General features: G+C 43.8%; 2 protein-coding genes across 2 annotated transcripts in view; one reads left to right on the top strand and one right to left on the bottom strand.

The window, feature by feature from the left end:
- Positions 1 to 21,991, bottom strand: part of LOC116503304 (zinc-binding protein A33-like) — a 902,198-nt gene that overhangs the window by 154,230 nt on the left and 725,977 nt on the right. The gene's annotated exons all lie outside the window — the stretch shown is intronic.
- IER3 (immediate early response 3) lies at positions 18,698 to 21,301 on the top strand. The gene is made up of 2 exons (XM_032209649.1): positions 18,698 to 18,946; positions 19,975 to 21,301. Exons 1-2 carry the CDS (start codon positions 18,737 to 18,739, stop codon positions 20,323 to 20,325), a joined length of 561 nt encoding a protein of 186 aa, XP_032065540.1. The 5' UTR covers positions 18,698 to 18,736; the 3' UTR covers positions 20,326 to 21,301.

Genomic DNA, 21,991 nt, shown 5'->3' with positions numbered 1-21,991 from the left:
TTTCACCCCTAGACTGAACAAAAATATTTAAAATCAATATGAAGCCTCCTTTACAACATGTTCAGCTCTAGCTTAACAATGAGGATTTAGACTCAGTGTTTGGCTGTTGAGGCTAACTTTACGGTGTAGGAAAGATTTGGCTCTGGCTTTGCTTAGTCCACAGTTTTTGTTATATTTCCTACTGTGATCTTCAGGGCGTCTTATGTTGGCATGAAAAATCTGGTTTCTTTTTAGAAATGCTGTCCATTTTCTTTGGTAATTTGCTAATTTGCGGTGCCTCTGCTAGCAAAAATCGGCCATTCAGGGCCTGGACGGCCTCCTGCAGCACTCTGGCAGCCAAAACGGGGCAGGGGGTTGCGCGCAGGAGCTGTCAGAGTGCTGTAGCAGACCATCCTTGACTCAGAAAGTTATAAAAGGGAGGAAATGTAAAATATTTTACCTTTCAGACTTGCAGGATTCTGCTACTACAGCCTACGCTAATAGTTCTGGTCTTCCTATGGAGTCAGGATTTAAAAAAAACAAAATCACAGAAATTTATGCCTCTCTATTTTTATAAGTGTATAAAACCATGTGTGCGGAACAGAGGTGGGTTGCTCCCGGTTTTGCTCCCGGTTCACTTTGCACACACTCCAGACGCGCACTATACATGCATGTGCAGTTTAATGTAAATTGTTCTTCGCGCATGCACAGAACAATTTACCATGAACTGCACACCTGTACACACTACTAAATTACATGCCAGCAACAGCAGTGGCAACAGGGGAACCAGTTCAGGGGCGTGGCCAGCCTGGGGCACTGCCAATTCTGCGACCCAGGTCAAAATACTACAACCGGTTCCACCGAACTGGGCCGAACCAGGAGTGTTGGATCGGGTGAACGGATGAGACAGACTCAGGCTTTGGTGACAAACAACAGCTCTTTATTAGACAACCATTTATCCATCCAGCACCGGCCCGTTTGACAGCTAGCCCTTTTATAGGGAGCTGTCAAATGGCTCAGCCAATCGACTTTTAATATTTTCCCACCAGATCAGAGGACCTTGGTGGAACCTACCATGTAGCTGTCAGTATGTAACAGGGAGCAACCCACCTCTGGTAGGGAGGAGTCGTCCCTTGCCATGCCCATCATGGCCACGCCACCCTGGTCATACCCACCCGGGTCATGCCCCCCCCCACCTGAGCCCTCTAAGGTCAAACATAGCCCTGATGCGGCCCTCAATGAGATCGAGTTTGACACCCCTGGGGTAGAGAAAGAGAGGGAGGGAGGGAGGGAGGGAGAGAGGGGGAGGGAAGGAAGGAAGGAAAGAAGGAAGGAAGGAAGGAAAGAAGGAAGGAAGGAAAATTCTGAAAGTTAGGATGACCACATCTGGATACCAAAGTCTATATAGCCAGTCGACGGCAATTATTTTCTATAATTCTTTACTCTAACATGATGGTCTTATAATGTCACTGAAAAGGAGAAATCAGACATGGGAGTAGGTTCCACCACAAATGCGCGAATGACAAAAGCGCGCCTGACTAAACCGCGGTGACAAAACCGCGCCGACAAAACCACGCCGATGAATGAGCGCTGAAGCACGCCGACAACAGCGCGCCGACAGAAGCGCGCTGTAACCCTAACCCTAAACCAAACCCTAAACCTAACCCTAACCCTAACCCTAAACCTAAACCTAACCCTAATCCTAACCCTAAACCAAACCCTAAACCTAACCCTAACCCTAACCCTAAACCTAAACCTAACCCTAACCCTAACCCTAACCCTAACCCTAACCCTAACCCTAAACCTAAACCTTACCTTAACTTAAATCGCACTTCTGTCGGCGCGGTTTTGTCGGCGTGGTTTTGTCGGCACGCTTTTGACGTTCGCGCATTTGTCGGGTCACGATGGGAGTATACACTATAAACATGCCCATCCTTTCAACTGACTTTTTAAACCAATTGAACGTTCCCACTTCATTTCTAAACTTGGGAGATCCTCGCCATTTCCTTTGCTGGGTCAGCGTTTTCCACTGGCAGTTCCTCTTGCCCCACCCAGGATACCCAAATTCTCAAAACCTGACATCAGCCCTTTACTGCCCTTTCATCATACGGCCGTGGGGATGGGAGGGGGGTGGCCTCGCCCTTCTTAATGGCAGGTGAACCCAGGGCAAGGCTCTGCATGTAGAAAACTTTGCAGTTGGAGCAGTAACAGAAAGGGCATGCACCTAAATCTCTAAAACCTATGCGCTCTTGGAGTTATTACTACCAGCCATAATATACCCAGTAGCTCCAGCATAAGATATATATTGGCTAGATTCAGCCATTGCACTAAGCTTTGCTTTGTTTTATTGAATAAAGGAGAACGGGGTGGGTTTCCAAAATGTGCTGTATGAAGCCCCGCCTCCAGAGAATGAAATATTTGGGAGGATATTAAAAGAGGCAGACTATTATATTTAAGGAGAAACAGAGAAACATGTTCTTTAAGGCAGAAAGCAGCCCCCGCCCCCCCAATCTTCCTGCATAGTGAAACAGCCTCACTCAGAAGAGGCTGCTCCTTAGGAACACAGATTTTGTATCCAATCAGAAAGGCTGGGCCATCCTATTCATAAACTAACAAGACCTTCAGCTACAACGTCCCCCAGGCTGAGATTAAGAATTTACATCCCCCACCCAAATTCTAAGAACAGGACAGACCTTTAAGCAGAGGTGAGATTCAGCCGGTTCAGACCGGTTCAGGTGAACCAGTTTTTAAAATTCTGCCCAGTTCGATGAACTGGCTAATCCTACCACTGGCTGGCCATGCCCCCATTTTCAGGCTCCTTTTCAGCTGTTTTCAGTGCTTTTGGGGGCATTTTGGGGGGAATTTGTGGGCCACTTTTAAAGCATTTTTGAGCTGTTTCTGGGGCATTTGGGGGGCATTGTTGGGCTCAAACTTTATACTGCTAAGTGAGAAATTTTTGAAGTGGGTTTTGCCCCATTTTATTACTTTTCTTGCCACAGTTGTTAGGTGAATCACTGCAGCTATTAAATTAATAATGTAAGTTGTTAAGTGAATCTGATTTCCCCATTGACTTCGCTTGCCAAAAGATTGCAAAAGGGGATCACGTGACCCTGGGACATTACAATTTACTGCTTTCTGAGCTTGGTTGTTTTCTTGAAGATGTTTCATTACCAAATTAGGTAACATCACCAGTGCTAGGAAGGAGTGGCATTAGCTCTCAGTTTATATTCTAGTGTCTCGTCCTGTCGGTGTTGATGGAGGTGATCTTAGAGGTTATTTGGCTGGACTGTTTACTGTTGGCTTGTTTGGCAGTTTCTTGATTGGGGTATAAAGGTAGTCCTCGACGTATGACCGTAATTAAGCCCAAAATTTATGTTGCTAAATGAGAAAATGAGTTTTGCAACTTTCGCTGCCAGATTTGTTAAGTGAATCACTGCCATTGTTAAGTTAAATGGTTGTTAAGAGAATCTGGCTTCCTTATTGACTTTGCTTGTCAGAAGGTCGCAAAAGGAGATCCTGGGACACTGCAAACACCATAAATATGCACCAGATGACTGTTGTGGCCCACTGCCAACCTGCGGAGCTGGCAGCAGAGTCAGAAAGCGAGGAGGTTGGGGAGGAACATGGGCCAGTCCTGGGGGCTGAGGAAAGCTCAGACGAGGGCTCTGCATCGGAGGCAGAGAGGGAGCTAGACAGCAGTGAGGCAGAGGAACAGCTGGAGCCTGTTCCCAGTGTGCGCATCCACAGAGCTGTCAAAAGACAAGAACAACTAAGAAAGCAGGGTCGACTCAAGGGTAAAGCCACACTTGGAGGTGATTGGCCCCTCTCATAGGAAACAAAAGAGGAATGAATGTGGAGGGGGCTTTTGCAGGAAACAATTTGTTCATTCGGTCATGTCAAGAGAGAAAAAGTCTGTGATTCTAAGAGACTCTGTGCCACGTTTTGCCTTGCCCTGGGATTGGAACTAGTTATTTGGCAGCTTGAGATAAACGAGATAAGGTTCGTGTTGATACACATTCCTCTGAAAGGCTGTTTGCTAAGCCTTGCAGACTGTGAATGAAAGGAATTCACAGACATGTAAATAAAAGGGGTTTTGCCGGGACCAAGACTCTGCTTCATGCTTGCTAAGGAAGCCTGGGACAGAACAATGCCAAGCATCCAAAGGTAAATCACATGAGCATAGGGGTGCTGCAATGGTCATAAGTGTGAGAAATGGTCCTATAGTAACTCACTTTTTTCAGTACCATTGTAACTGTAAATGGTCACTAATCAAACTGTTGTAAGTCAAGGACTAGTTTACTTCTTGACTATTGGTCTGATGTTAGTCTGTGCTCATCTGGGTGCTGATTGCTAGTGAGGAGGTGTTTTTAATGTATCCTACTGATAAGCTGCCAAGGGAACAATGATAGTCAGAATTTCATTCTAGGCATGATGATGAATTTCTCTGTAGAGCCACAAACGGTTGTGTGGAGCCACAAAACATGTTCTCATAAGCTTAGCTGGACAGATTCAAGGACGCAGCTCAGATAAAGAAATTATTTTTCTTACAGATGCAAAACAAGCATTTGTAAGAACAATAAAACAACTGCAGAATCTAATCCTTTTTTTTTTTAATCAGTCCCAGAATTTTAACCTGCTTTCCCCTTCGCTTTCTCCTTCTCTTACAGGGTAATGGATCCATTTCTTAACTCTGGACATCTCGTGCCAAAGCATTTTATTTCTTGTTTTGCAAAGCTTCAAATCAAATGGTCTTCCCTTAACTAATTTGGACAGGACTAGGAAGTGGAGACAGTCTGCTGCAGAATTGCTCATGGCTTAGGAACTGCAATGGATGAGTTTGCACAACATGTTAAGTAAAACACAAACAATCCACTTAGGACTTGATGCAATATATGAACCAAACTTTTCAGTATTTACTAACAACCTGTAGTTATCATTAAAGAAATCTGCAAGTAGTTATCATCGTCCCCCGTAAAAAAGCACTTTAGACTCTGCTGTTTCACAATTTCAACATAGTACTCAATTGCTTTATTACATAAAATAAGGAAGGAGGGAAAAAAACAAATTTCTAGACCATGCAATGGGAAATAACAGAATAACAGAGTTGGAAGTTTTCTAGTCCAACCCCCTGCTCAAGCCTACAACCATTTTGGACAAAGGGTCATCCAATCTCTTCTTTAAAAACTGCAATGTTGGCGCACCCATAACTTTTGGAGGCAAGTTGTTCCACTGGTTTATTGTTCTCACTATCAGGAAAATTTTCCTCATTTCTAAATTGGTTTTCTCCTTTAGTAGCTTCCATCCATTACTTTTTGTCCTGCCTTCAGGTGCTTTGGAGAATATTTTGACTCCCTCTTCTTTGTGGCATCCCCTGAGATATTGGAACACTGCTATCATGTCACCCCTGCTTTTCATTAACCTAGGCATACCCAATTCCTGCAACCATTCTTCATATGTTTTAGCCTCCAGTCCCCTAATCATCTTTGTTGCTCTTCTCTGCACTCTTTCTAGAGTTTCCACATCTTTTCTACATCATGGCAACCAAAACTGGATGAAATATTTCAAGTGTGGCCTTACCAAGGCATTATAAATTGGTATTAACACTTCATGTGAACTTGATTCTATCCCTCTGTTAATGCACCCGAGAATTGCATTGGCTTTTTTGGCAGCTGCAGCACTGTCAGGAATTTTTTCCTTAGTTCTAGGTTGCTTCTCTCCTTGGTTAGTTTCTATCCATTGCTTCTTGTTTTACATTCAGGTGCCTTGGAGAATATATTGACTCCCTCTTCTTTGTGGCAGCCTCGGAGATATTGGAACACAGCTATCATGTCACGCCTAGTCCTTCTTTTCATTAAACTAAACCCAATTCTAGCAACCATTCTTTATATGGTTTAGCCTCCAGTGCCCTAATCATCTTTGTTGCTATTCTCTGCACTCTTTCTAGAGTCTCCACAACTGTTTTATATTGTGGCCACCAAAACTGGATGCAGTATTCCAAGTGTGGCCTTACCAAGGCATTATAAATTGGTATTAACACTCGACGTCAACTTGATTCTACATTAATGCAGCCAAGGATTGCATTGGCTTTTTTGGCAGCTGCAGCACTCTGCTGGCTCCTATTCAAGTGATCGTCCATTAGGACTTTAAGATCCTGTCTTGAAAGTGAGCCAGTTTGGTTTTAGTGGCTTAGTGGTTAAGATATGAGGATAGAAACTGAGAGACCATAACTTCTAAGCCCATCTTAGGCACTTTCAACCAACCACTCTCTCACTGCCAGAAAAGTGGCAATGACAAACCACTTCTGAAATCTTGCCGAGAAAACTGTATTTGTTCAGGTAGCCAACAGGAGTGACTGTCTGGACTTCTTTCTTTCTTCTGTTTCCTTCCTTCTTTCTTTTTTCTTTTTTGAGGGGTGGTGGTTAAATGGACAACTTTTCCAGACCAAAGTATAGGGGATCATCTATCATTTTCATTTTGTAAGACTCCTTCCAGGGCTTTGCAGAATCTGAAAGTGAGTGTTATATTTCCTTTGCAATCTACTACCTTCTCACTTATTTATTTGTTTTTAACTAAAATATCTAAAAACTCCATAAATCATATCCAGGGGCCCGCGAGAAGTATCTGGAAGCCCATCATAATTAAGAGGTAGCCAATTCCAGTTGACATCTCCATTATTTTAGAGATGCTTTGTTGTGCTCGACAAATCTTAGAATTTCTCTTGAATTGCCATGCTCTTCTTTTGAACCTGGCTAGATGCATCACGTCTGCTCTTAAAAGGTCAGCAGTGCCCAGTGTGACTAGTAGAATCATTTCAAATCATTGTCAAAATGTTTAATAGGCAACTAAGCCTGCAGCTTATAGCATTTCATTCCTCTTTCAAGAAAGCATACGGGATCCCTGTGGGTGGCTTGACTGGGGACTTCTCCTTTTTATTCCAGGAAATAGTTGCATCAAAATAGCTGGCTGTGTCTTTGCAATGCAAAGATGTATGTAATTGTGGTTGCTTCTGTTGAATTGAGCCTCGTAAATTCAGAAAGCGTACGTGCTCAGCCCTGTTATTCTGTTTTGCTTTCCATTGCTGAATTCCAATAGAAATTATATATATATATATATATATATATATATATATATATATATATATATATATATATATATATATTAATATTAATTTGACTAATAAAGGAATGTGTGTGTGTGTGTGTGTGTGTATGTATGTATGTATGTATGTATGTATGTATGTATATATATATATATATATATATACACTTAAAGTCACGCTTAAAGTCAATTCTCAGTAAGGGTATGGCTAGCTGATGAGAGCTAAATAGCTTGAAATAGATCTATACTAGTCTCCCTTTATTTATCTATCAGCATAAATATAACATATATATATATATATATATATATATATATATATATATATATATATATATATGTTATATTTGTGCTGATATATATATATATATATATATATATATATATATATATATATATATATATATATATATATATATATGTTATATTTGTGCTGATAAATAAATAAAGGGAGACTAGGAGACTAGTATAGATCTATTTCAAGCTATTTAGCTCTCATCAGCTAGCCATACCCTTACTGAGAATTGACTTTAAGCGTGACTTTAAATATATATATATATATACCGTATTTATCGGCGTATAACACGCAGTTTTAAAACTAAAATTGCAAGCTTAAACCCTGCCTGCGTGTTATACGCCGATACGCCGGGTCCCAAACTGCCTGCTCCAGCTGATTCACCGGCGCCCATGAAAGGAAGTTTTCTTCCCTACTGAAACAGAAGCCGCAGCAGGAGAGCGAGGCTGCTGCCGGCCGTTTCACCTTGCGCAGCGAATTTGACTGGGTCCCGGGGCTTCTGCCGGGCGGCAGAAGCCCGGGAAGGCGAAAGGAAGTTTTCTTCCCTACTGAAACGGACGCTGGCCGCAGGAGAGCGAGGCTGCTGCCAGCCGTTTCACCTTGCGCAGCGAATTTGACTGGGTCCCGGGGCTTCTGCCGGGCGGCAGAAGCCCGGGAAGGCGAAAGGAAGTTTTCTTCCCTACTGAAACGGACGCTGGCCGCAGGAGAGCGAGGCTGCTGCCAGCCGTTTCACCTTGAAGGTGAAACGGCCGGCAGCAGCCTCGCTCTCCATGGATACTTTGACCTTCCCACAGTTGCTTTTCTGAGCAACTGGGAGACAGAAGGGACGCAATCTCCTTTCATTCTCCCTCTGCCTTATTCACTCGTTCGGGCAGCAGAGAACGAAAGAAAATTGCATAGCCAAGGACAAAGGAGCCTGCAGCCTCCTTCATTCAAATGTTCAGGCAGCGGGGATGGGGGGGGGGGCTTTCTCGCATGCCTTCTTTCTCTGAAGCGCTGCAAACCTTGGGATTGTGTAGCAGCCAAAGATCGCCTGGTTAAAAAGGAGGAAGAGGAGGCTCCACTAGTCCGGAGCCCATCCGCGGTGGCAGGGATCCCCCACACACATACACACACACACAAGGAGGGAGGAGAGACAGAGAGAGAGACAGACACACACAGAGAATGACAAGAGAGACAGAGAGAGGGAGGGGGGGAGATAGAGGTAAAGAGCCACACAGAGAGTGAGAGACAAACAGATACAGGGAGAGGGAGGGGGAGAGGGAGGGAGTGTTTATGCACAGAAGGAAGATTTAAAACTTCGGAGTGAATCCGGGAAGAGGGAAGAGATGGAGGACTGACTTTTCACTCCGATTTCTGAGCCCCCAGCTGTTAGTGACGGAGAAGGACGAAGGAAGAGATTGCATTTTTGTTAGGCTGAAAGAGCTGTGGCGTTTTAAAGAAGTCCCGTTCTTTTTATTTAAGCACGAAAGGAAAAATCTCCAAAAAGCCCGGGGAAATGTTCCTTGCAAAGCATCACGGTCTCAGAGAATGCAAATGAAGGTGCTTATCTCCCTGCCCGGCTCGGAGTCATGCTGAGTCCTATTCAGAGGGCGGAGGGACGCTGTGCTTTTTTTTTTTTTTTGTTTATGTTCTCACAACCATGCAAAGGTGGGTTTTGTGCTACAAGGATCTTTCTTTCTTTCTTTCCCTGTCTGCGGTTCCTTGCAGTTGCTTCGGTTTAAAGCACCGTTTCTCATTCCTTGCAAAACTGGGGCAGGACTGCCTCTCCTTGCAGCAGGCTCGGTTGCAAAATGTTTCCCTGATTTGGTTTATAAGTTCGCAGCAAGGCAATCCAACAAATAGGAAAGTTTTAATAAGATTTTCTGACTTTATTTGGTCTCTGCTGCCACCCCCAACCCCAACCCCTCCCAAGGAGAGAGTGGGAAGGAGAGGAAGGAAGGAGGGAGGGGGAAGGAAAAGAAGGGAGGGGGGAGAAGATGGAAGGAGAAAAGATGGAAAGAAGGAGGAAGATGGAAGAAGAAAGGAAGAAAAAGAAGAAGGGAGGGAGAAAAGAGGGAAGGAAGTGGGAAGAAAAGGGGAAGAGAGGGAAAGAGCAGAAAGACGAGGAGGATGAAGTTGATAGGCAAGAGGAAGGAGGAAGGAAGGAAGAAAGAAAAAGGGAGGGAGAGAGGAAAGAAGAAAAGATGGAACTAGAAAGGAAAGAAGGGAGGGAGGAAAGAGGAAGACAGGGAAAGAGCAGAAAGACAAAGGTGAAGGTAGATAGGCAGAAGGAAGGAAGAAATAGGAAGGAGGGAAGGTGAAAGGATGGAAGGAGGAAGGAACAGAAGCGAAGAGGAAGAGAGAAATGGAAAGAGCAGAAAGACAGAAAAGATAGATAGGTAAAAGAAAGGAAGTTGAAAGAATGGAAGGAGGAAGGAAGAGAAAAGGAGGAAGGGAGTGAGTGAGGAAAGAAGAGAGGATGGAAGGAGAAAGGAAGGAAGAGAAGAAAGTTTGCCTTTTAAGAGGAGTTAATGTTATAATTCATGTTCTAATGTTATAAATTTTAATCCAACATTAAGTTCCGAGCTTCCAAGTCATTTATTTTTAATGAAAAAAATTTTTACTCAAATTTTTGTGTTAAAATGGGGGGTGCGTGTTATACGCCGGTGCGTGTTATACGCCGATAAATACGGTATATATGTGTGTGTGTGTGTGTGTGTGTGTGTGTGTGTGTGTGTGTGTGTTTTTATTTGTGCTGATAAATAAATAAAGGGAGACTAGTATAGATCTATTTCAAGCTATTTAGCTCTCATCAGCTAGCCATACCCTTACTGGGATTTTGAACCTGGGCTATATTGCACACTAGGCATACTAGGCAGAGATCTTAGCCATTAGGCCACAGGCTCTTATCCGTTTATCAGCGTTTATCAGTGTGTGTATGTATATACATACATACATACACACACACACACACACACACACACACATATATATATATATATACACACACACACACACACACACACACACACACCTTTATTAGTCAAATTAATATTTCCTTCTCATTAATACAGGTAGTCCTTTACTTGCAAACGTTCATTTGAGATTGAGATTGAGATTTGTTTTATTTATATGCCGCCCTATTCCCAGTGGGACTCAGGGCGGCGAACAACTCAAGGGGGAAAGGGAACACAAAAATACAAGACAAGCATTTAAAATAGCCAACAGCCACACAAGTCGAGAGGGGAAGGGAGCTCATCAACCCCAGGCCTGCTGACACAGCCAGGTTTTAACGGCTTTTCGGAAGACCTGGAGAGAGGTGAGGGTCCGAATCTCTGCGGGGAGCTCGTTCCAAAGGGCCGGAGCTGCCACAGAGAAGGCCCTCCCCCGGGTCGTAGCCAGATGGCATTGGCTGGTAGAAGGAACCCGGAGGAGGCCAACCCTGTGTGATCTAATGGGTCTTTGGGAGGTAATTGGCAGCAGGCGGTCTCTCAAGTACCCAGGTCCAATACCATGAAGGGCTTTATAAGTGACAACTAGCACCTTGAAGCGTATCCAGAGACCGATCGGAAGCCAGTGCAGCTCGCAGAGGATAGGTGTAACATGGGTGTACCGAGGTGCACCCACAATTTGGTGACTGTAGTAATGAAAAAAGTGACTTACATTATAGTCAAAGATTGTTACAAACATCATTACCATTTAGAAGAAGAAAGAGTCAAGCTATTCTCCAAAGCACCTGAAGTTAAGACAAGAAGCAATGGATGGAGACTAATCAAGGAGAGAAGTAATCTAGAACTAAGGAGAAATTTCCTGACAGTGAGAATAATAAACCAGTGAAACAATTTGCCTCCGGAAGTTGTGAATGCTCCAACACTGGAAGTCTTTAAGAAGATGTTGGATAGCCATTTGTCGGAAATGGTTATAGGGTTTCCTGCTTGAGCAAGGGGTTGGAGCAGAAGACTTCCAAGGTCCCTTCCAACTCCGTTATTCTGTTATTTGCCATTGCATGGTCTAGAAATTTGGGGTTTTGTCACTCTTCTTTCCTTATTTTATGCAATAATGCAATTGAATACCATGTTGAAGTTGTGAAACAAAAACGTGGACTTAGAACAACTTTATTGTCACTTTTTATGTACACTAATCGTCATACATTAAAATGAAATTATGTTGCGTACAGCTCTCAAAGGCTCTTCAGCTCTAATATCAACATAATCATGACAAGATAGATAGATAGATAGATAGATAGATAGATAGATAGATAGATAGATAGATAGATAAAAATATGCATGTACCCACATATATGACACAGAGAACTAGAACACTATCTAGTTCAGATGTATACATGTACATGGCGAGAGAAACAGTCATTATTCACTTCTTTCAGTGCCATTGCAGCTTTGAACTTTAAACAAATGGTTGTAAGTGGAGGACCCAGCCAGCATACTTAACGGTGAGGATTGTGGGGTGCGTAGTTTCAGCTACAGGAGCCCACATTTGCAGGATCCCACTTTTGGATTTGTCTGTCCCGAAGTTCCAAGAGGCAGAGCAGAACGTAGGGCCGCAAACGAAAAGATGAATTAACAAACAGGCTGCAGATTCCTTCCAATTTGGTAGCTCTTGTTTACTCACAAAGTGATTTAAGAAACTTTCCAGGCCAATAGCTCCTAGGGCCATTAGTCAAACGACATTGCACAACTATGCCCCTGTTAGTTTTTGTGACCAATGTTTTTGTGGTGATAGGGCAGGGATAGATTTTTAAATGATGGGAAGATATGAGAAGATAAATGCAGTTTTTGGGATGCTCGGTAAAATCCCATTTGTGAGTCACACGCAATTGCATAATGTAACCTTGGCCAGAAGTACCACTTTCCACCCCCCTTATTTTGTTTGGAAATGGAAGAATTAAAGTGTCCACATCTGTATTTAGACCATCTGCTTGGGAGATTGCATGAACTATTTATCTGCTTCAAGGTTCGAAGATCACTAGTGAGTAGAAGGTAATTGTGGGGGTGTATCCGACGCAGGATGTTTACAGTGGGATTGCAAGCCTTTGGAGCAAGTGTGTCAATGAGATTTTGCATCTCGCACAAACAACGGCGAAGGGCACGGGATGACACCCGACCTATATCCGGTCCCAAGGTCCTATTGGTAAAATGATTGTTTTCGGCAAACTTATCAAACTTTGGCAGACTTAAACAGTGCAGTGGACAAGCAGTTTCCCCCTCTGTATCCCTATCTAAGGTAGTCCTCAGCTTACAACCATTCGTTTAGTGACTATTTGACATTACAACAGCACTGGAAAACATGGCTTATCACCTTTTTTCCCACACGTGCGACCATTGCGGCATTCCCATAGTTCACGCAATGAAAATTTGGAGCTTGGGAACGGATTCATATTTATGACGGTTGCAGTGTCCTGGGGTCGTGTGATCTCCTTTCTGATGAGAAAAGTCAGTGGGGAAGCCGGGACTCACTTAACAACCGTCTTACTAATGTAACAATTGCAGTGATTCCATCTTCCCCTAATTAGAGGCAGCTGCTTAGTAAAGAGGAAAAGAGAGGAGAGCCAAGGAAAAAAATAAGCCGGCTCTTAGGGAAAGGCAGACGTAAATGCTAGCCTCTCCCTGGCTGGAAAATAAATAGTAGGGGGTTGGGAGTGGCCGTTTGTCACAGGCAACCATTCATTTTCTAGTATACACAACTGTGCCACAACTGTGGCAAGAAAGACCGTAAAATGGGGGCAAAACTCACTAAACAATTGTCTTATTTAGCAACAGAAGTTTTGGGGGTCAATTGTGGTCGTACGTCGAGGACTGCCTATATCTGATTCTCCTTCCTAGGTTTTCCTGATGGGGTGATTTTTCTCCTTCAAAGACAGGATGCCCTTCAGAGATGGGCAAACCCAGGGCAAACCGGTAGTGGCTGCAGGGGGAGGCTCCACCTGCCCACCCAGACATCATCATGGACACTCTGTGCATGCACAGAAGGTTCTGCGCATGCGCAGAAGCACCGCACCTGCGTGCTTCCGGTTCTGAACCAGTAGCAAAGATGATAGCATTTCATGCCTGATGCCCTTCCTTTTTCTCCTCTCATTAGTCAGGAGGTCTTCTTGTGGTCTCCCATCCAAATACTAACTGAATCCAATTCTGCTTAGCTTTTCAAGATTAACCAAAGCCAACTCTATTTTAATTAAAAGTGGGAATAACTGAAATATTATGTATCCCCTATACTTTCTCTTCCTTCTCACTGTTATCACCCTGATGTCGTTTTCTTCGGTGGAAGTCACTTTGGCTGCAAATCATCTTTTGAAATTCTCCCCCTAAATTCAAGGAAAGAGATACAGGGTGTCAATTTTTTTCCCCTAGAGTTCCTCAGGGCAAACGAGAAATCCTTCTCCCCACACCTCAAACTGCTCTGCTCTTTTTCTCAGACTACAAAAACGTCACTAGAAGATATTCGTTCAAATAGTTCCTTGTAAAGGATAGTGAAAATGACCTTAGAAAGAAAGAACCAATAAGAGAAGTGAAACAGCGATTAAGTCTTAGAAAAATGGAAAATATGAAGAAGAAATTCAGACTAAGCCCTTCTTGATTCTGTTGGCATAGCAGAATATGACTGACTTTCAAGATCCTGTTATTATGCCGTATTACTGTCAGAGTTTGTTGCAGAAAATTCAAACCCACAAAGCGCGCACAGATAACTGATTCAGCAGGATTCAATAACTTCTTTATATACACAATAATACATGAATAAATGTACAATACCAATAGTGGATTCTCCAACATGGTAGTAGTTACAGGCAAAACACAGGCAGAGGAGATATTGGTTTCCAATTTCAATTCAGAGAGCAGACTAGATTAGTTCTCTTGCACAGACTCAGCGCTACATAGGTAAGCCACGCCCAGGATCCAAGCCGCCTGGCATGGCTCTCAGTCACCAAATAGTTCCCATTGGTTGACCCAGTTGCCTTGCCTATACATTGGCTGACCTTGTTACCATGTCTCTGCCAATTGAAATATCCCTGGACAAATGAATAGAATAGAAGAATCAAATATTCTTTATTGGCCAAGTGCAATTGGACACACAAGGAATTTGTCTCTGGTGCATATGCTCTCGAACTCGGCTTACAACAGCTGGTTTAGTGACCATTCAAAGTTACAATGGCACTAAAAATAGTGACTTGTGACCACTTCCCACACTTATGACCGTTGCTCATGTGATTTACATTGGGATGCTTGACAACTGACTGACATTTATGATGGTTGCAGTGTCCCGGGGACCATGTGATTCCCCTTTTGTGACCTTCTGACAAGCAAAGTCAATGGGGAAACCAGATCCCCTTAACAACCGTCTTCCTCAGCTGCAGTGATTCACTTAACAAATGGGGTAAGAAAAGTCATAGAATGGGGCAAAACTCACGTAAGACATTTCTCACTTAGCAACATAAATTTGGGGCTCAATTGTGGACATAAGTTGAGGATTACCTGTACGTACAAACAACAAGAAGGAAATAGGAAAGATGGGAAAGATAATAGTAATACATCCCTACTATATGGGTAAATATCCTTAGGTGTAAGACAGTGCTGTGGGAATTAGATGCTTAGCAGAGTGATGGCATGGGTGAAAAAACTGTCTTTGTGTCTAGTTGTTTTGGTCTGCAATGCCCTAGAGTGGTGTCCTGAGAGCAAGATATACACCCACAAATAAACCTTGACCCCTTTGCAATCAAATAAATGGATGCAAAAGTGCATTTAACTTTGGCCGAAACTTCAAGAACAAATTCTCTTTCCCGAATCTGGAAGACAAAGGATGGAGGGAGAGGAAAGGGTTGAGGAGAGGAGTGAAACAGGGAATGATGCAAGAGAATATTCTGTTCCACAATAATAATATATGTTAAAAAACAACAACAGGAGAGTATGTCCTCCCCATCTATTAACTAAAACGCATTTAGAAATAGAGCAGAGCAGCAGTGAGCGTGTGAGAGTATCCCTGAATCTGATATTCTTCAGAACGAGAACAAGGACATCAATGAGAGTGCCAGTTCATTAGCAAATGTTCTTTGTGCAGCCAAAATGGAGAGACGCTTCCAGGTTCTTTTAAGGCAAAGGAGAACAGGACATCTGTGGATGACAGTCAGGTAGCCCTCAACTTAAGACCGGGGGGGGGGGGCTTAGCAACCATTCAAAGTTACGACAGACCTCCAAGGTTATCACTGAGCCAAATTGTTGCTGTTGTTGTTAGTTGTGAAGTCGTGTCCGACCCATTGCAACCCCATGGGCAATGTTCCTCCAGGCCTTCCTGTCCTCTACCATCCCCTGGAATCCATTTAAACTCACGCCTACTGCTTCAGTGATTCCCTTCAGCCACTTCATTCTCTGTTGTCCCTTTCTTCTTTTGCCCTCAATCATTCCCAGCATTAGGCTCTTCTCCAGTGAGTCCTTCCTTCTCATTAGGTGGCCAAAGGATTTGAATTTCATCTTCAGGATCTGGCCTTCTAAAGAGCAGTCAGGGTTGATCTCCTCTAGGACTGATCGCTTTGATCACCTTGCAGTCCAAGGGACTCGCAGGAGTCTTCTCCAGCACCAGAGTTCAAAGGTCTCCATTCTTTGGCGCTCAGCCTTTCTTATGGTCCAACTTTCACAGCCATACATTACAACTGGGAAAACCATAGCCTTGACTATACGCACTTTTGTTGGCAGGGTGATGTTTCTGCTTTTTAGTATGATGCTTAGATTTACCATAACTTTCCTCCTCAGGAGCAAGTGTCTTTTAATTTCTTGGCTGCAGTCCCCATCTGCGGTGATCTTGGAGCCCAGGAAAATAAAAGCCACATAGGCAGTGTCTAAATCTGAGTGTCAACTCTGAAGTTAACCTGGCTGAAGCCATCTTGCACTGCCACATAGTTGCCACGAAGCCTGAGAGGGGAAAGTGAGGGGGGAAATTTGATAGCCCGGCTACCAGTCAAAACAAAAAGTTTTCCAGTGGGAACCAAGGTCATCGTAACAGGTGGATGTTGAAGGAGGAGAGGAATGGCCAAGCAGCCTGCCAGCTACTTTCATTGGATGATGTGACTGGTGACATCTGGGAGGAGGGATTGTTGCTCTTTTAATTAGGTGAAAACCGCAGGAACTGTTACAATCGGTTTTCACCAGCTGTGTCAATATGATGTATCCAATGAATATGTTCTTTGAGGAGTCTACCTGTCTCGAAGTTCTGCTTTCAATGAGTACGTTACTCGGAACGCTGACATTGAGAAATAAATAAAATAAATGAAAAAGCTACTTGTGACCCCCTCCTTGTTACTGATGGCAATAGGACTTGCATAGAGGTTCACTGAAGCAGTCGCCGTGAGCTTAAATGGGACTCCAGAGGATGGTAGAGGACAGGAAGGTCTGGAGGAACATTGTCCATGGGATCGCGATGGGTTGGAAACGACTTCGCAACTAACAACAGAGAGACTCTTGCATTAATTTGGCCCCCTTGCAATCTTTAGACCACAACCAAATTGAGTAACTCTTTTAAAGGCAGTCTGTTCTCATGGGTAATGCACCAGGGCTAGGAACCAGGAGAGCGCGAGTTCTAGTTCTGCCTTAGCCAGGAAAGCCAGTTGGGTGACATTGAGGCAGTTACTCTCCCTTATCCCAACCCACCGTCATAGGGTTGTTTTGGGGGAAATAGGTGGAAGGGGTATTTAGGTATGCTCCATGCCTTGAGTTATTTATAAAAAATAATAAAGATGGGCTATAAATAATTACACTGCAGCTAAGCGCAAAAGCAGATCTTGGACACTTTTGCAAGGCCAAATCATCCTGGCTGTGGCTTAAGGTTGTATTGGATGCAGCTGGGCACCACGCCACAAAAAATTAAATTTATGTAGGGGGAGAGACTGAAATTTATGTTTATAGGAGGAAGACTGTCAACGAGGTTCAAAGATTGCCTACCCATCTCTCTCACATTCAAAACACAATAGAACCCCTTATGCTACCAGGCTTGAAATTTTGGCCTTGGACAATCTAGAACTACGCAAATTAATGTCTGACCAAAGGGTGGTACACAAAATTGTCTGCTACAACGTCCTACTTGTCAACGACTACTTCAGCTTCAACCGCAATAATACTCAGACAAACAATTGATACAAACTCAAGGTAAACCACTCCAAACTCGATTGAAGAAAATACGACTTCAGCAACAGAGTGGTCCACGCCTGGAATGCTCTACCTGACTCTGTTGTTACATCACCAAACCCCCATAACTTTAACCTTAAACTGTCTGCCGTGAACCTCACCCCTTTCCTAACAGGTCTGTAAAGGGGGTGTGCATGAGCCCACCAGTGTGCCTACCATCCCTGTCCTACTGTCCCCATTTATTCGTACCCATTTCCTGTGTTCATGTCCATGTTTATATTTATACCTGTTATCTCATACGTTTGACAAATTAAATAAAGTAAAATAAATAAAATGGTTGCCCCAAAGGTGCTTTTCCAAAAGGCAACTGGACATTCTCCGTTTTTTCTTGGAAAACATTTCGCTTCTCATCCCAGGAGCTTCTTCAGTTCTGGACAACTGTTCTGAACAGTTCTGAAGAAGATCCGAAGAAGCTTCTGGGATGAGAAGCGAAACGTTTTCAAAGGAGAGGGGAGGGAGAGTGAACCCAAGAAAATCTAGTTGCCTTTCAGAAAAAGTGACGTTGAGGCACTCATTCATCCAATCATTTACTTTACTATTCTGATAGACTGCCACGTTCCTTGCATACTCCCAGTGGTTTACAGCTAAAACAGACTTATGAAAACAAGTACATTCAAACCTATCCTTTCCCACCCTTCAATAAGAGCAGGCATATACTTCTACCTGTTGTCTCGTACAGGTTTGACAAATATATTTAATGTATATATTATATACATTAATACATATTGACAAAAATAATTTAAAAGGTTTTAAATAAAACTTTTGCAGCAGAAGGAGACTGCAAAGATTGCAAGGGAATCCCTTGGAGCTGGGGAAAGGGACCGAGCTTTTCGTGTGTGTGCGTGTTTTGTTTAGTGGCCGCGGTGTACCAGGACAGAAAAGGGCGTGTGGGACGCGTGTTTTGCAAACAATGCCCTTTCTCCGCTTTCGCTGGCACCAATCTCCTTCCCTTCCCCACCCCCACCCCCACCCCCGCGCGGGTTTGCCTGTGCGTGATATCCCTACACCTGAAGGCATTAAAACTCTTAAAAATTTGGATTTTCCCGTCTGAGCTGTCCCCCTGCTAACAGCTGCTTAGCCAATGGGGTGGCGCGGGGGGCGTGGCCTCTCCTATACATAAATTCGGATCCGGCCGAGCGGCTCCTCATTCTGAGCGCTTTCAGCTGCTTCTCCCCTTCTCCTCTGCTAAGGCCGAACGACGATGTGCTACGCCTGCAAGCCGACCTTAGCACCGCTCAGCATGTCACCGCTCAGCATGCCGCAGCTCTCCGCCAGGGCCGCGCCTACCGGGCCCCAATACTTCACGTTTGATCCTCTGCCGGAGGACGAGAAGAATCATGCCGCCCACCGGAGCTTCGCTAAGACCAGCAAGCCCAAGAGGCGTTCCCGGAAAGTCCTCTACCCTCCAGTGGTAAGTCCAGTGGGGGACGGTTTGCAGCGGGAGAATAACTGGGGTTTGGCTAGAAACTTCCTTACAGTGAGAACAATTAATTAGCCCAACAGTTTGCTGTCAGAAGTTGTGGGTGCCTCCATCACTGGAGGTTTTTAAGAAGAGATTGGACAGTCATTTGTCGGAAATTGTATTGGGGCTCCTGCTTGAGCAGGGGGTTGGACTAGAAGACCTCCAAGGTCCCTTCCAGCTCTATTCTGATTGATTGATTCAAGACTTTTCTTTAAGATGTTTGCTGGCTGGGGAACTCTGGGGGTTGAAGTCCCCACGTCCTCTGATCCAAGAATGGCAGAGTTGGAAGGAACCTTGGAGATCTTCTAGTCCAACCCCCTGCTTAGGCAGGAAACCCTACACCATTTCAGACAAATGGCTATCCAACATTTTCTTAAAAACTTCTAATGTGGGAGCATTCACAATTTCTGGAGGCAAGTCCTTCCGCTGATTAATTGTTCTACCTGTCAGGAAATTTCTCCTTAGTTCTAGGTTGCTTCTCTCCTTGGTTAGTTTCCACCCATTGCTTCTTGTGCTGGGCTGACAAGGAGAGGGATTGGAGCAGTGGGGGAAAGCATTTTAGTTCTAGCACCCTGCAAATTCAGGTGTGCTACTTCCATATGAGCAGCCTAACATATTCATTAGTATTTTTTTTTTAACTTGGCAAATTTAAAATGTATGGCCTTCCATTCTCAGAATTCTGCAGCCAGCAAGGACATGGTGTATATTTTTTTGCAAAATTTTGCAAATTTTAGAATCATTCCTGAAAGTGCAGGGTTTCCCCCCTCCCCAGTACATGGCAAGGAAAAGGGCATTATTTCAGTACAGAATAACAGAGTTGGAAGGGACCTTGTAGGTCATCTAGTCCAACCCCCCTGCAACACACACCCAAACAGGAGGCCCTACATCATTTGGTTGCAAAAGTATTGAACTAAAGGCAGGGATTATCCTAGGGAGCTGTGTCACTAATCCCCTCTCTTGATTCTTCTCTTTCCCAGGTGAAGCGTTACTATCCCACGCAGGGGCGCAGCTCTGCCAAGACCCTCCTCTTCATCCTCCTCGCCGTTGTCTTCTTCCAAATTTATAATGCAGAAGATGACGTCCTCCTGGCTGGAGCCACCCTGGAAGACAACACATCTGGCTGCTCTGTGCAGGGCTGGGAGTCTCAGGTCCCACCTGTCCCTTCCGAACTGCCCATAATCACAGAGCAACCTGTTGTATCAACAACATTCTCCTTGGAAATCACCACTGTGGCCAATGTTTCTGAGTGGCCCTGGGGAGAGGAGAGATCTTCCGAATCCACTGTTGACATTACCCATTTTTTGCAGCAGAATCCAGCTGCTTTCTGAAGATTGAACGACCTCCCCGCTTTCACCGGAGGGAGAAACGAAACCAGAGCCTAAACTGGGAAGTCAGAGGGAGAGACTGCCATGCTGATGGTGGGCCTTTAGAAAAAGTATCTTTGTAAAGCAGAAGTAAAGATGCAGAAAAAGAGACAAGGAGGTTTTGGAGCTCAGCCTGTGCGGTCACCCGCCCGGAGGATGCCAAGCAAGGCTGACGTTACAAAAACTTGAACTGGACTGACATGGCATTATGCAACAGGAAAGGGGACAATTCCTTGTTGCTGCAACTGATGGAGGGGGAAAGGGGATATTTAATATTTATTAATAATAATAATAATATCTATGTAATTTAAACTGACTTTTATTTATGTGTGAAACTGGGAGGTAGAGTGGGGAATTGCTGCTCTTGTACGGCACTATGCATTTGGAAAGAATTCTTATGTTTTATGTTTCTCTAGCAAGGTAGAATTAATACTAAGGTTTTTTGTGGGTCGTAAATCTCTGATAGAAAGAGGGCTAGACTTTGGAAATCAAGAATCTTTTTATGATTTGTACTTTGGCGAAGGAGCAAGGTTTCAGTGAGGACTGAATTATGATCTGAATTTTGCAAATAGTGTTGTGATACTTCAATAATGGGGGGAAAGTTGTGTGACAGAGGAAAAAAATAAAAAAAACTGACAAGTAAAAAAAATGTTATTGAAGCGATGGACAAGACTTTTCAGCTTCGTGAGAACTGGCACAATAAAAGTTAAAGATGCTCCTTTTTATTTATTGTAAAAACAACTGATTTTTTTTATTCCTGTTTTGTATGTTAGACAGAACATTTTTTGTTAGTGTTTGCTAGCTGTGTAACAATGAGTTGTTTGTAAGGGTTGATGCAGCCATATTAGCATTTCCAAAACTTTAGTAACTCACTTTTTGTGAATTGCACTTTATATGTTAACACTATTCCAGATGAACTGGCTCAACTCTGTATGTTCTATGAACAATCAATTAAAATAGTGATGTTTTAATCTTTGCCTGGCTGGGATTTTTGAAAGCTGTGTCTTGGATTGGTCATAAATTTTTAAGAACATTTTTTAGGAATGTGTTCTGACCTAGGTTTCCCAAGAGCATGAAGCAAACTCCTGGTCCCAACAAAAAAATCTTTTAGTAATTTACTGTCAATTCTGCTCATTCACATACAGTAAGGTCTTTCAAGGGAGGGTTTACAGTCACAGACCTTATCTGGCTTGGAGAGAGAATCACGAACCAAGCAAACTGTCTCCTGCAAACTCCACTCCCCTTTCGCTCATCTTTAATTTCGTCTGGGAGGGGCCATTCATTGTCCACCTGTGGCCTTACTCCCAAGTTGACCCACTTTTTAGCTGTTCCCTTCATCTGGCATGCACACACTGGGAACAAGCTCCAGCTGTTCTTCTGCCTCACTGATTTCTGACTCTGAAGGCAGCTGATAACTGGCTTATGGCTCTGACCCCTCTCTGCCTCTGACACAGAGCCCTCAGCACAGCCTTCCCCAGACTCCAGGACTGGCCCATGTTCCTCCCCAACCTCCTCACTGTCCGAATCTGCTGCCAGCTCCGCTGGCCGCTGGCAGGCCACAACAAAGTCAACCAACACACATACACTACACCTTGGTCCTGCACTCTAAATTCACAAAATCACACATGAA

This window comes from Thamnophis elegans, chromosome 2 (assembly GCF_009769535.1).
Source record: "Thamnophis elegans isolate rThaEle1 chromosome 2, rThaEle1.pri, whole genome shotgun sequence".
Classification (NCBI taxonomy): domain Eukaryota; kingdom Metazoa; phylum Chordata; class Lepidosauria; order Squamata; family Colubridae; genus Thamnophis; species Thamnophis elegans.
The sequence above is the reverse complement of the archived record's forward strand: the minus strand, read 5'-3'. Positions and strand labels throughout refer to the sequence as shown.